This window comes from Lithohypha guttulata (genome assembly GCF_036872675.1).
Source record: "Lithohypha guttulata strain CCFEE 5908 chromosome Unknown scaffold_3, whole genome shotgun sequence".
NCBI classification, from domain to species: domain Eukaryota; kingdom Fungi; phylum Ascomycota; class Eurotiomycetes; order Chaetothyriales; family Trichomeriaceae; genus Lithohypha; species Lithohypha guttulata.
In genome coordinates, this window is record NW_027042752.1 from 735,614 (window position 1) to 749,471 (window position 13,858).

At 49.5% G+C, this 13,858-nt stretch overlaps 5 protein-coding genes across 5 annotated transcripts; 1 reads left to right on the forward strand and 4 right to left on the reverse strand.

Moving 5' to 3' along the window:
- Positions 1 to 1,524: 1,524 nt before the first annotated feature.
- On the reverse strand, positions 1,525 to 2,096 carry NHP6 (Non-histone chromosomal protein 6; the record flags this gene model as incomplete). The annotated part of the gene is made up of 4 exons (XM_064898399.1): positions 1,525 to 1,557; positions 1,611 to 1,732; positions 1,789 to 1,884; positions 1,940 to 2,096. 4 exons carry the CDS (start codon positions 2,094 to 2,096, stop codon positions 1,525 to 1,527), a joined length of 408 nt encoding a protein of 135 aa, XP_064754356.1.
- Positions 2,097 to 3,692: 1,596 nt separating this feature from the next.
- Positions 3,693 to 7,955, reverse strand: ATG11 (oligomeric, coiled-coil, peripheral membrane protein; the record flags this gene model as incomplete). Its single annotated transcript, XM_064898400.1, has 2 exons — positions 3,693 to 7,839; positions 7,888 to 7,955. The coding sequence occupies 2 exons, from the start codon at positions 7,953 to 7,955 to the stop codon at positions 3,693 to 3,695; spliced, it is 4,215 nt and encodes a 1,404-aa protein (XP_064754357.1).
- Positions 7,956 to 8,415: 460 nt separating this feature from the next.
- On the forward strand, positions 8,416 to 9,857 carry LTR64_004053 (uncharacterized protein; the record flags this gene model as incomplete). The annotated part of the gene is made up of 3 exons (XM_064898401.1): positions 8,416 to 8,722; positions 8,888 to 9,564; positions 9,627 to 9,857. 3 exons carry the CDS (start codon positions 8,416 to 8,418, stop codon positions 9,855 to 9,857), a joined length of 1,215 nt encoding a protein of 404 aa, XP_064754358.1.
- An 80-nt stretch (positions 9,858 to 9,937) lies between these two features.
- On the reverse strand, positions 9,938 to 11,011 carry HOM6 (Homoserine dehydrogenase; the record flags this gene model as incomplete). Its single annotated transcript, XM_064898402.1, has 1 exon — positions 9,938 to 11,011. The coding sequence occupies one exon, from the start codon at positions 11,009 to 11,011 to the stop codon at positions 9,938 to 9,940; it is 1,074 nt and encodes a 357-aa protein (XP_064754359.1).
- A 400-nt stretch (positions 11,012 to 11,411) lies between these two features.
- Positions 11,412 to 12,916, reverse strand: LTR64_004055 (uncharacterized protein; the record flags this gene model as incomplete). Its single annotated transcript, XM_064898403.1, has 3 exons — positions 11,412 to 11,447; positions 11,511 to 11,560; positions 11,611 to 12,916. The coding sequence occupies 3 exons, from the start codon at positions 12,914 to 12,916 to the stop codon at positions 11,412 to 11,414; spliced, it is 1,392 nt and encodes a 463-aa protein (XP_064754360.1).
- Between the last annotated feature and the right edge of the window lie 942 nt (positions 12,917 to 13,858).

The window sequence follows — 13,858 nt, forward strand, 5'->3', positions numbered from 1 at the left end:
ACCAACAGAAGGACTATAGTGCTTGACGGCCACGAAGGACGTACGGCGCGACTTAACTTTCGAACGATCGCTCTATCCTTTGAAGAATCTGACTCTACCTAAGGCTCAAAGCCAACTCCACTCAATGCTCGATCTCGAAATTGACCACTGACAATGCCCGAAGCAGACAAGAAAAGACGCAATCGGAGGGGTAATTATCTGGTCATTGGGCAAGTCGAAGATTTCTGTCCAGAAGATTGACGTGTCAAGCGTCAATCGGCGGAAATGAAGAGTTCGCTGGGTACATCCGCAGCTGCAGTCGTAGCTTCTAAACTAACTGGTCGCGCCTACTGTAGATGCAGATTTGTTGCCAAAAGTGTAGGTCGGATCAATTCGGGCCTGCTCTTGTGGTATTGGTTTCTGCAGTTGATTTGAAATGCAACAATTTGTGTACAGTGCTGAGGCAGGAGAGGCATCGGAACCCCAATGAGGATTGAGGTGTAAGCACGAAGTATGAGGGCATCTGTAGTTGAAACATCTCGACTAAGTAGCTCAAGCTCTACCTCCCACGCGGGTCACTGGTGGTTCATGTTGATACTGGGTATCGCAAGCTTTCGAGCTGCCAGCGAAATTACTTCACATCATTGCTGGGTCTTGGCTGCGACGGGACCACAATGGTGGTACATCTCAATCAAAATCTGGAGTGCTGTGGCCTGATAAAGCCACTGAATTCTGTGCTCACCGTGCATATTCTAGCAGTGCCTAGCTCGCATCTTGTGGAGAGTGTCGCACTGTCTCATGCACTCGTTGGCGCAACACAGAACGCAACACCGGTTGGCATTTTGTAGCAAGATGACAATTTTGTAGCAGCAAGACTTGATGACAGGCGATGTAGTAGCGACAGTTGTATAGACTTGATTTGTTTCAGTCGTTGTTGCAAGGCAAGGCACAGGATTTTTGCCTGGCTGAAACCAGGGCGATCAATGAGATGGTCAACAATATCCAGGCATCAAGCCGCTGCTAGTCTGTAGCATTTTGGTTGTGGCAGTGTGATCATGCTTCGCCGTATACAATAACGTGCAACAATCCATAGGGCACGTGAAATGTTGAGGACTACTAGCCAGCATGAGAGCTTGCCCTGTCAACTTGAAATTGTAGAATCGTTAGCTGGCTGACCGTCGAAGATCGTGCGTGAGGCTTACTGAAAGAGGCCCACGAGAGCATCGATCAGAAACGGTTCAGAAGTCAGAACAAAGAAGGTGCAGAGAACAATTCCACGAAGCTTATGTCATATTGTTGTTACAATGCCATACAAGATATTCCATCTTGCAATATTAGCTTGTGGTCGAGCCCATATCATGCGTAGGAATTGCTCGAGAGGCATACTGCCAAGCATGCTGGATATATCACGCTCAGTTAGAGCATAGGCCTGCTTCTTCAGATAACTCCTTTGCTCAAGCCATTTCCGTTCCTATCACCTTGGTATCATATTCATCTCGTGTATGGAAACGATTTGCACATAACAGCAACGATGGAAGGCATAACTTATTCGGATCCATCCTCGTCGTCATCACCAGCCTGGTGATTGTTAGCATTGTCCGAGTCTTAGGGAATGCAGGCGTGAAGCATACCTGATATTTGGCTTTCTCTTCTTCGTATCGCTTCTTATCAGCTGCGGCCTTGGCCTCATACGGTTGACGTTGTTTCTCGTTCAGGGCTTTCCACTTGTCACCAAGAACTTTACCAACTTGACCTGCATAAAGGATTAGTTCAATTATGGAGTACGGACCCAGGCTGTTGAAGACATACCGAAGCTGATGCCAGGGTTCTCTTCTCTCACAGTATCTCTCTGCTCATTGGCAAAGAACATGTACGCTGAAAGACCTCGCTTGGGTGCATTGGGATCTATGCGTATGTCAGCGGCTTGCAAGGACAAGATTTGCTAGAACAGGTATCATACCCTTCTTCTTCTTGCCATCTCGAGTCTTGGTGGTAGACTTCTTGGTAGATGTCTTGGGCATCTCGTCGTCGGAAGTTGAAGATCTAGTAGTCTTTTTGGATCTAGTAGCTTTGGGCTTGGTATCAGCAGGCGTTTTTGCTTTCGCAACCTTGGCCATAACAACGGGAGATGGTATGAGAGTGGTTCGTAGGTATGCGACCAGAGGTAAGGTACTAGTAGTGGTGAGGATGGGTAGAATGCAGGAGAAAAAGCAGAGATGCAGGAGTCGGTTGTACAGCGGATCAGTGTGGTTGATCTGAAGTACGAAAGAAAAGACGGCAATCTGGAAAAATTGCAGGCAGTTGTGAGCGTGACTGCTTGTTTGGCGCGTGTTTGGTGCTATGGGCGCTGCGGGCTTGCTATTGTTGCTAGCAGAGCGCGTGTCTGCTTAGGCAATAAAGTAATTATTGCATGTTTGCACGTGCAGCAGTTCACAGCTTGATCGATAGTGACGATGGACGCGTTTGTGGTTGGTTTCAGTGGTAGGGTGGTGCTTGCAGTGATGCAGAGTGGATGGTGTGCATGCGAGGGCGGCGACGAGGTCGCTGCGACGTGCGAAACGTCCTGCTGAGAGAACCAGAGCATCATTTTGAACAGGAATTTGAAGCGACAGCAAGGTGGGAAATAGTGCACGAAATAATTGGGATGCAAAGGTGAAGACAGAATGAAGGTGGAGTACTAACCAGTAGAAGAGGTACGCGCAGTGTGTGCTGGCAGTACTGTGAGAGCTCACTGTGTAGTGTGGCAGTACTATGTGAGAGAGGTTTGTATGAGAGACTCAGCAGAGTGAGAGAGCTGCGCGGTACTATGGGGGACCGCCTTCCTTCCCTTTCAACCCGGCCCTTGCCAAGGCAACCTTGACCATCAGCCAGAAATCAACAGCTGGTTCTGCCGCATCAACAGCGCCCATCCTACTTGCTCCACCACTGCTGCCTCTCACACCAATCGCTGCTTCACATACTTCTCAGATCACTCATCGACTGATGCGCCATAACTATCATTCCACGCTTGTTCGTCCTCTCTCCTCCCTTTCCTCAATTTCACTTCTCCTCTTTTATGGCCATGTTTGACTTTCGCCCATGCTTGACGTACGAGCTCACTCTGTCATGCACCAGCCACCAGAAACATTGGCTCTCGACCTTGTTTGTTTCCACGAAAGACACCACCTGAATTGCTCCATATCTACTTGCATGCTTACGCAAGTGATCCGTCTTCTCACAGCACTATGCCTAAAACACGTACCTGTCGGCCATTGATACATGAGCTTCAGCTTCAGCTCATGTGCCGGATTAAAACGGTTATCTCGTTGCTTGTTTTTGGTGTTTTATTACCTGCAATCTGCCATTTTGATATCCGGGAACGACACACCTGCACGTTACTGCTTTGAGCGATTGACCAGAGAAGATCTATTATCATTGGTTGCCCTCGTTAATGGCCTAACCTGCAAGCACAGACAGCATATAAAGGTTACACCTCTTTTCGTGGTAGTCATTCATATACTACTTGAAGGGCAAACTCATGCCTGAAAATGAAAACTAAATAATCTATCCCAAGGTTTGCTTTGTGCCTGCTGCTTCCCAGGTGATACTGCCTTCTGCCCATCTATCTTGATCGACTTAGTAGGAGAATCGCCAGCCTGAACACCAATCCCAGAAGTAGCCGAAGATGCTCTCATATGCTCAGGACGTCGAGCCTACACAAATATCAGCTCCATTTACGGACCAAGCATTAGATCCTGTCTCACCACATCGAAGATTCTGTCGTCTTCTCTTGCTCTGCTCTGCTTAGAGTCAACGTCACTCGGTTTGACAACTGATCCAGATCCTGCTGCCGCACTCGAGGTCGGAGCAGCAGAACTCATAGTGCCTTCAGCCTCGCCATCCGTTCCAGTACTCGTTAACGGCACCAATGCACTGCTATTGCTGGTGCTTGTTTTGAGAATGGGTGCAGTTGACTTGCGACTTGCCTCACTGCTTCTGCGACTATCCAGGCTCTTGTGCAGTGTCTTCGCAGCATTGACCGCACCTGGAGCAGCCCGGTCCGAGTCTTTACCAGCTGTGCCGCTGCCCTTTCGACCCATATGAGCTTTCACTTCGATCACGCTGGCGGCAACTGTACTCTTACCCAGTCCAGGCGTGCTTGGTGCACCAGGCTTTTCTTCAGCAGCTTCAACGAGATACCACCGCAGTCCATCTGATAGCTCGAATGGGTTGTCGTCAATACTCTGTAGACTGCCACCATCGCTAGCCTCTGCGATTCCTTTTGTGCTCGCATTGCCAATGCTTCGGCTGAGATCGACCACACGTTCTTCGACCTTGCTGATCCTTGCAAGTAGCCAGTCTCTCGTCTGTAGGCGATGCCCATCCATCTCTTTGAGGAAATAGTGTGGTGCACCCACGTTGAAGGCCGCCCAAGGTTTTGTCGCTTGATTCCTGGTGGGCAAAAACAGTGCCAGATCGCCCTCCTTAAAACCGCGATAAGCGATCTTCTCATGTGCCTCGCTCTGTAACCTATTTGTCTTCTCTCTATGTAAGCGTGAATCTTTTTGGTACTTCTTCGCCAGAGTTTCGACGTCTTTGTACCGCTTTGTGATCAGCTCGATGGTGCTATCAATGTCTAATCGAGACAGTGTGTTCAAGAAAGCCTCAAATTTGGTGTCCTCGATCTTGCCGTCCTCGTCATGAGTCCAGTAGAGCGTTTGTGCGTCAGACGTGTCTGTGAAGTGTTGTAAAGCTATGCTGCCTGAGACTTGACGTTTCATAGGTGTGCCCACAGCTACGTCTCCAAGCAGCTGACTAGCATTGACTTTGCTTGCACGTTGAATGACCAGCCCAGCACCTTCACGAGACACAGAGTACCCAAAATTCTCCAGCATGCGGATCATGCGGTCATTGTGCTGGAACAGTCTCTCTGAGAGATCCTTAGCCTTTCTCCGACGACCCTCGAGTCTGTCTCGAAGAGCCTCTGCAGCTTGATTCAGGTCAGTCACATCTTCACGCAGTGTGTCCAGGGTTTGCTGAAGATTTTCGACCTGGACATCACTCTTGTCCTTGGCTTCTGTCAACTCCACAACTTTCTTCTCTTCTTCTGAGAGCCGAGCTCGCAGAGCGTCACTCCCTGTTTCACCAGCAGCAAATCGTGCTTGCAACTGCTCAACCTGCCGTCGCTCACCGTTCAGCTCAGATCTCAGTGTGTCGACTGAGTGCTGTGCGCCACGTAATTGCTCGTCTTTCTGGTTGAGCCTTGCTTCGACCTCCTTCTTCGTAGACTGAACCCTCTTCACTTGCACTTCAAGCTGCTCGATCTTCTCTTCACTAGCTTTGCCTTGAGCAGTCGCCAGCTGCAATGCATCGTCTAAGCCTCGTGCGTGGATAGTTGCTCCTTCAGCCAAAACTTCCAAAGCACTAGCGAGCCGTTTGAGATCATCCGGTGCCGACCCTGCTGGGCTCAGGTGCTCGTGAACCGATTGTAAAGTTCCGAGTATATCGTTGAGCCGACTCTCGATGCTCTGAACATCGTTTGCAAGCTCAAGGTTCCGGCTCTGAAGGCTCGATCGTTCGCTGCGAAGCTGTTGCACTTGTAGTTCTGCACTGGAAGTCTTGTCTTTGTGTACGCCCAGCTCTTGCTCACGGTTCTCCTTTGCAGTACGTAGGCGCTCGATCTCCTCAATTGAGCTTTTACGCACTCGTTCGAGTTCAGACCGTAAGTGATTCAGCATGTTCTCGCCTTGCACCTTCTCGTGCTCACGGCTGCCCATGACCCGGTCGAGCTCTTCCTCGAACTCTTCAATCTTGATCTTGAGTTCATGGTTATCGTCCTCCAGTCTCTGTCGCTCGTCGTCAAATTCCGCACGCTGAGCTTCGAAATTTGCAAGGAGATCACGCTTGACTGATTCAGCTTCCTGCAGCGATCTCATCTGGTTGTCTGAGTCGATCTTTGTTGTCTGAAGCTGTGCCTCAAGCTGAGCGATTTTCTGCACCATTGCTTTCTCGTCGGTGGTTGAATTCGAGGTACGACGTATATGTGTCTGATAATTTGCTGAAACAGAAGAACGTCGAGAAGAAGATTCAAATTGACAAGGTCGATTGGCTGAATCTGGACCGGGAGAAGAAGGTTGCCGCTCGAAATCTGTGGGAGCAATAGGCGTGAATACGTTACTGGCTGGACGAGAGGCACTACTGCTCGTCTGTACTTGACTCTGACGATGCAGAAGGTCCTCGAGCTTGCGTATTCGAGACTCTGAAGCTCGTAACTTGTCTTCGAGACGGCCTTTGTCGTCTTGTAGTGCCTTGGAATCGGGGTCTAGATTTCCGTTGCGGACAAATGAGCTCTGCATGTTGTCGTGAATGCTCCCGTTTTTGAAAGGCCTTGGCCTTGAGCGTCGGGGCTTTGAAGGTGTATCAAGATCACGAAGTTGCTGGGTGGCTTGTGCAACTGCATCATTGATTTCAAGTGCACGTAAATCATCAATATAGCTAAATATCTCCTCTCTACCAACAAAAGGCCATGGGTTAGATGGTGTCGAAAATGAGAACTCGGATAGAGTGTTAGCATTGGCCGAACCGGCAACAGTGTCTTCGTTCAGAAAAGTGCTCATGTTATTTGTCCACTTCTTTCTTCGTCGCAGCTCGTCGTCCTTGTGCTGAGAGAGCTCATCTTTTAGGGATTTTAGGTCGGCCAAGGTACGGTCATTCCACTCGGATCTGCGGACTGCCTCGATCAGAATACTGCCGTACGCACTCGGCAAGCGAAAGACGCGATCGAGAGTCTCTAAGCTCTGCTGGCCTTCCTCGTCCAGGGTCAAGTTCTGGATGCGGCCTTGCAGACCGGCTAGTGTTGACTGAATCTGAGATATAGCCCGCAGTACTCGGAAGCACACTTTGGTCAGAGTTCTCTTGTGCTCAATAGCGTTTGTGTAGACCTGAATACTTTCTTGAACCACTTCCTGTATGCCTGGAAGGAGGCTGTTGGTGTGATTAGCTGCTACCCTGGAAACCTTGGATATGGCTTTGGTGTCGGACGTAGCTCGTAATACATCACTATAGTCTCCGTCGATCTTCTTCACCAGTGTTTCCACCTCCTGGATCAGACCCTCGGTCTCTAGATTCGGCCATTCAACCTGGACCAGGGCTGTGGCGTTGTCGGAATCGTCCGTGAGCCGTTCCATCGATCCTGCAATAGCATTGATCTGAGTTGTGAAGTCACCAGCGCATCGTCGAAGGGTCGTGTCAGCGGATTCGAGTTCCTCCAGATCAAGGATCGTAAACATGGTGTCAGTGGTATCTCCTCTAACATTCTCCTTAGGCTGACCGTCCATAAGTCTTGCAACATCTTCTCGTATAGGGAGCTCTTTTAGTGTGTCTGTCATGCTTCTCCATTCCCGTAGCATATCTGCGTGCTCTTGCTTGGTCTCGGACGCCCACGCTTGTGTCTTTTCGAATAGACCTTGAAGATTCGAGACATGGTTCTTAAGGTTATCAAGAGCGACGATGGTACTCCGGTCGATGTTCTCGCAGGTCTCGGCTAGTTGGGTACTGCGACCAGACAAGCTCTTAACAATGTCGACCGCCTCCAGCGACCATGTTCTGCGGGCCTTGAATAGCTCTTGCCATGCAGATAGACTGGTCTCGTTCTCGAGCTCGGACGGAGGATCTCCCAGACTTGGTGCTCGATCGGAGTTGTCATCTTCGGGTATATCAGAAGGCTCTTGTCCAGCCAGGAATGATTTGTCGTAGATAAAGATCTGGGCATGCTTAACGAGGTGTTGTTGCTTCACATTCTTGCCCGTGCCAGTCATCAGGATTTGACGAGCACCAGGTACACCAACATTGCTTGAGATCCATTGTTTCAACCCTTCAGGGCTATGCTTCGTTTTAGCACGGGTTGAAAGTAGAGACACGAATACTCACGATGGAATCTCGGCCACATCAACAGGAAAGCGCTGGCCGGTGTGAGACAAGTACAATTCGAGCGACATCACAGTCCCTCATCCCTGCTCGCTACTCACTGCTCAACTCAAACAGCTGAATGTCTATATTGTCCTCGTCAGTATCGCGAAGTGTCTAAGGACGTGACAGCAGGCACATGCACCAGTGACTGGATCATCCACCGTCGATTAAAGCTAGACCAAATCAGGCAGCCAGGGTACTGCCCTTCTCCAGAGTTTCTGCATCCACTTCGGATCTTATCACCAGCCAAAATGCGTCAAATTGACAGCAGATGCAAGTGGTGAAAATTGAGCTAGGTGTTGACCGTGCAAGCCAAGGCATATTTCATTTCGCCTTAAACATTGGTGAGGAGATGAGCGGTCTATCGTGCTGATAAAGAAATATCTGGCTTTGTTTGGCAACAAGTGAACAACGTGTTATTCATGCGAGCTAAACATCCTAATACACGGTTGCAGCACAATATCCAGCAAATAACAACTACACATCACTATGGAAAAGACGGATAGCCACTCCTGGTTACAGGCATTAGGCCTCGAGCAACACGGCTCTAAGCAAAATGTTATCCTACGATACCTCCATGACAACCAGATCTCGGTTGCCATGTTTGTCTTCTTCGTGGTAATGGCCATCCGCTCTTTGGTCTCACGTCAAAGAGATGCTGCAAAGACTGGTGCAAACAGGCACTATCTCGAAGCCCCCAGTTTTCCAGAAATCGATGGACTGGATAAATTTGACTGGAAGACCGAGGACCCAATAAAACTGAGGACGTTCAAGCCGAAGTACTATTTGACCATGGGTGAGTGAGCAGCAGGTGCAGCAACCTTGAGTCTATCGTTGACACCAGATATGATCGTACACCCATTGTGCCCCTGCCAGATCCAGCCCTCAATCTTTAACCCTCTTACTGGACAGAAACATGCTGATAGATGGCCCTGCTAACAAGACTTTTCTGACGAATCAGCCATTCAAAATCTTGATCCATCGGAACTACTCACTATGGACCGCACGTATGTCGAACGTATTAAATACAGATCGAGGATCATTGCAGAGTCTAGCGACATTTGCATTCGCGTCCATGACGACGCTCGAATTCGACCTGCTGTGATTGAGCTATATACGTACCTCCTATCTCACTACCTTCCCAAGCGCTTTCCGCAGATGTTCAAGCTGCATTACGCAAGTTTCGAGACAGGCAATCAGTTCATGCTGGAGAACTTGGTTACAAAGCAGGTCTTCGCTACTGAACCTACCAACGTCACACCAACCGAGACACTGCTCAAAACATTAGGCATGACAGTCGATGAAGATTTCCTCTTTCTCTTAACCGAAGAGGGTGCGGAGTCTTCTGATCCTAAGTACGTTTTTCAAGCTCTCGTCTGTATCTGTCCTTCCGGCTGGGACCCTCGGGAGAAAATCGGACAAAGCCTTGCTTCTATTCATGCTCCTGTGCCCGGCTACGCAGATAAACTGGAAAGTAGCATGGATCGTTACTTCAAGAATATTGAGGTGGGTAAATACGTTAAGCGCTCGAATTGGGCGATCACACAGCATGAGGAGCTCTTCATGCCCGATCCCAACTCCAACCACGCCAAGCAGGATGAACAAGTAGAAGCAGTGACCGAGATTGATCCAGATAAGGTATGCCTTTTACACAATGCAGATGTGCAGTCGAGTTCAAAGGTTCTGACCCGTTCATGTAGACATTCTTACGCTGCGAGCGGCAGACATTGCATCGTCTGCCAAAATCGAAAGCCTTGGTGTTTGCTTTCAAAACGTATATGGACACAATGCGAGACATCAAGCTCGAAGGACTAGGCGATGACTTAGCTGATGCTATTGATGGATTGAGGACTGGCAACGTACCAGCCATGAGTCACTATAAACGAAGTCCAGTATGGGGACAAGCGGTAAAGGAATATCTGAGGTCGTAGTGCTTACGGTTCTAGTCGACAGGCTCTGACCTCCAAGCTCGGTATGGATATTCTTGTTCCCTTAAGCAGTGACAGCACAATCAACTAAGCCGCTCAATGGCCTTGATCAAGTCAGCACTAACGCCCATAGCTGTAACCTCACCACCAGCACCACTACCTTGCACAACCAACGGACTCGAGCTGTATCTCTGAGTGTGAAACACAAAGATATTATCAGAACCCTTCAATGCCGCAATTGGGCTATCCTTCTCCACCATTTCCAAACCAACACTGACCTTATCGTTGGCAACATCAACACTGGCCACAAACCGCACGACCTTGCCCTGCTTCGCTGCATCCTCTTTATACTTCTCCATCTCACCATCATACTGCGGCAGCTTCTCCATAAACTCAGCCGCCGAACCCGCACTCTGCAACTCTTTCGGAATAAGCGACTGCACCGGAAAGCTCTCAGGACCCTGCACCTTCAACCCCGCCAGACGAGCCAAAATAGTACATTTTCTCGCAACGTCCATCCCATTCAGGTCATCCCGTGGATCCGGCTCAGTATACCCTGCATCTTTCGCCTGGCTCACAATTTGCGACCACTTCCCTGCGCCAGAGCCTGAAACAGGCGCAAAGGTATTGAAGAGGAAGGACATCGTGCCGCTGAATACACCCTGAATCTTGGTGATCTGGTCACCTGTCGCAACGAGATCTTTCAACGTCGAGATCACAGGGAGCCCTGCACCAACGCTGGATTCATGGTATACCAGAGCCTGCGCAGACACCGAGCCAAAGATATCGTTCCACAGCTCCAAGCTAGAGGAGAAAGCCTTCTTGTTCGGCGTCACCACACTTATTCCCTTCTTCAAAAAGCTAGGATACGCATCTGCAACATCTTGATTCGAAGTATTGTCGACGAGAATCACTTTTCCAGGTGCGTCTGCAAGATACGCGGTCAGGTCGGGTAGGGATAACAGGGAAGAACTCGATGAGTCAAGGTTCGTGGCGTCGATGGCATCGTAGGACTTTGTGTATAGTTGTTTCGAGGATCGGGACGCGAATATCACTGTTGGTTTTGTTGCTGTTGGTAGCGAGAGGCGACTCAGTTGTGAGAGGAATGCTTTGCCGACACCGCCTAGGCCGATGATTGCTATGTAGACTGGTGCCATGGTATAGTAAATAGAACAATGCGAATGACAATGAGCAGTATCGAGACCTCGAATGTTTTGATAATTTAGTCCCACCAACGTTCTCCCCGCACAAGTTGCGCCAAGTTTTGTGTAAGCTTTCTGCGGGGATGCAGCCGAAGCGAGAGGCGAAGTTTCCAAAGCACAAGCCCTGGAATTGCCATATAGATTTTAGTATTTGCATTGGTCAGGGACGGCAAGAACAATGACATTGATGGGTTCGTTTAATTCGTTATTATTCATTAAATGATGGTTATATACACTAGTATAGGATGTGTCACAGACGTGGATAGTATGGAAATGGTCTCACAGGACCAGGCTTGAAGAGCTCTTGCTCAACCACGGTGATATGATCCCAAATGTTATACATTATCTCGACTCTTTAACCGGAAGAGTAGAGGGCTGGACCGGCATACACCTGCAGGGATGAGTTAGTAAACAATGTCATTGTCTATGAAATGTGAGTAGAAGAGAAACTTACGAATGGGTTGATCATGCTCAAGTTGTATGGGGTCACATAGATGTTGGAACCTGGGCAATGTTAGTATCGAGAATACTCTTTCAACAGCTGGACAACTTACTGGTAATGGCAATGAATGATGTGCCGTTGATGGTTGGGTCACCAGCAAATGTGCTGGTGTTTGGCTGAATGGCGACAGCGGTGTTGCCGCTGATATTCTGGAGAGGAACATAAGTAGCGTTCAATTGGTTAACGAACATGGCATATCGTGGGGCATCAGCGACAGGTGATCGTGCGGTGATGTAAGAGTTGTTTGGACCAATTGGCTGACCGGCATTGCCCCATCGCAGGTAGATTGGGCGACCTGGGTAAGAAAGAGGGTAGGTCCTGTTCTGGCTGATGGAAGCGTCGCAGTCTTCGGTAGCCCCGGTTGCGTTGACACAGTAGTTGTTGCCAAGGACAGTGGATGGTGAAGGGTCAGATCCGTTCAGAGCATTGTAGCTGGCGTTGGCGTTGATCTGAGGGTTGATCGCATTGGTGTTTGGGTTGTCCAAAATCGCCAATGTCGGGAAGTTCTGCCAGGCGAGTCTAGTAGTGTTGGCTGGGCAAGAAGATATGTATGGCGCAAGCAGAGTCCAGGCCCACGACTGTGGGATACCGACCTCGAAGCACACTGGCATTGGGAAGAGACCCTGGAACTGACGGAAGATCATCTGCTGGCGAGCCTCAGTTGTGATGGACTGAAGGAGCAGCGTCGCAGCATCTTGAGAGTCGAGGTGGCCAAGGAAGCCATAGACGCCAGACTCACCGAATCGAGTGAGACGTTGGCAGAAATCGATGAACTCTCGGACGGTGGTGAAAGGATAGTTGTACGTGCACTGTGGTGGTGCAGCGGCACCGAGGATATTGGAGAGCAGGGTCGAGTGACCGACTTCTTGGTTTGCCATAAATTCAATCAAGTACCTGTGCTCAGCATTTAGGCCGGCTGCTTCAAATTCTGCTGCCGAGAATCTTGCAAGACCGTGGTGGAACAGATCAAGCTCAATCCATTCCTGGTAGAGAGCGAGGGTGAAGGACTCGTAATCGAAATCGCTAAGTGGGTGATAGTATGGCTCAGTGCCATTAGTCTTGATACCACCGGCGGGCTGGTATGCCACAGGCTGATTAGGTGCTTGCAGCAGACCGTTCGCGTTGGTGTACGATGGAGCTGGAGCTGGCAGGTGAGGAATAGTTGCCATCAGCGTGGGCTTGGTCAGGGCACCTGTCACGGTTGGTGTGCCACTGTAGGGGCCATGGGAGGTGGCTCCGGTGACTTGAGAGCTTCGCACCGGGGCGATGGGCGCAGTGGCGGCGGAGAGAGTTGGCAGCTGTGGTGCGGCTGCGGCAAGTGCGCCTAGGGCGACAACGATGGAGGCGTGCGAATACATGACGGATATGTTAGGCTCTGCGACGTGGAAAGGAATACAGTGAGCTTCAATTCCAAGTTCGGTTTATGAACAGCTTTGTAGCTTCCCTGAGCAGCGTGGCACATAGCTGCTTGTGACCTCACACTGCTCTTTCACATTCCGCGCAATCCTTGTCTTCATTCGCCACTATATTGAGCGATCCACAACCTGAGAAGCGAGACACGGTGACGTTCAGACGTCTTCAGCGCTGTTGAAAGATCATTGGCACAAATGTCCACTTGATCCATAATCAAGACCCACGGGTGACTGATCCGGCGTCGGAAGGAGCTCGATGAAGGACAGAGCTCTCGGACATACATTGCGAAATCCTTGCTTCCGATACATGGATGTGAGATCAGGACTAAAAAAAATTCTTAAGCGGGATGTTGAAAGCTTTCGCAGCACCTCTCGGCAAATAAAATATGACGTAGAACTCGTGGTAGTGGCGGGAGCAAGGTCGTTCCTGGCGCGAAAGCAATTCTCGGCGTTGCATGACGCTTGCACATTATGGTGCAACGGCTTCAGGGCCCGCTCATAGCTGTTTTACTGTTTTACTGTTTTACTACTGCAGCGGTCCTGAACTCTGCTTCAATTTTTGGCCCAGTGAACAGCACCAGCTTTTTAAAGGTTGCTAATCGTGCTCTCGCTCTTTCGCATGATTTGAGAATGTCGTTGTGGTCCGATATTCGCTTCTTCTCGACAATTCGTGACATCCTCTTGGCAGATCTGTATTCTTCCCTGGCTCGGAGTGCATATTGTTTTATTTTAATCACTAACGTGCGGAGTTCCTAACTCGCTGGTGCAGAGGAATTGACGAATAATGTGCCTTCTTCTCAATGCTTGCTTGAGCGAAACTACAAATAATTGGCAGCAAGTGTTCCGTATTTATTGCACAACTTGAAGTCATGACGACGCTGGTCATAC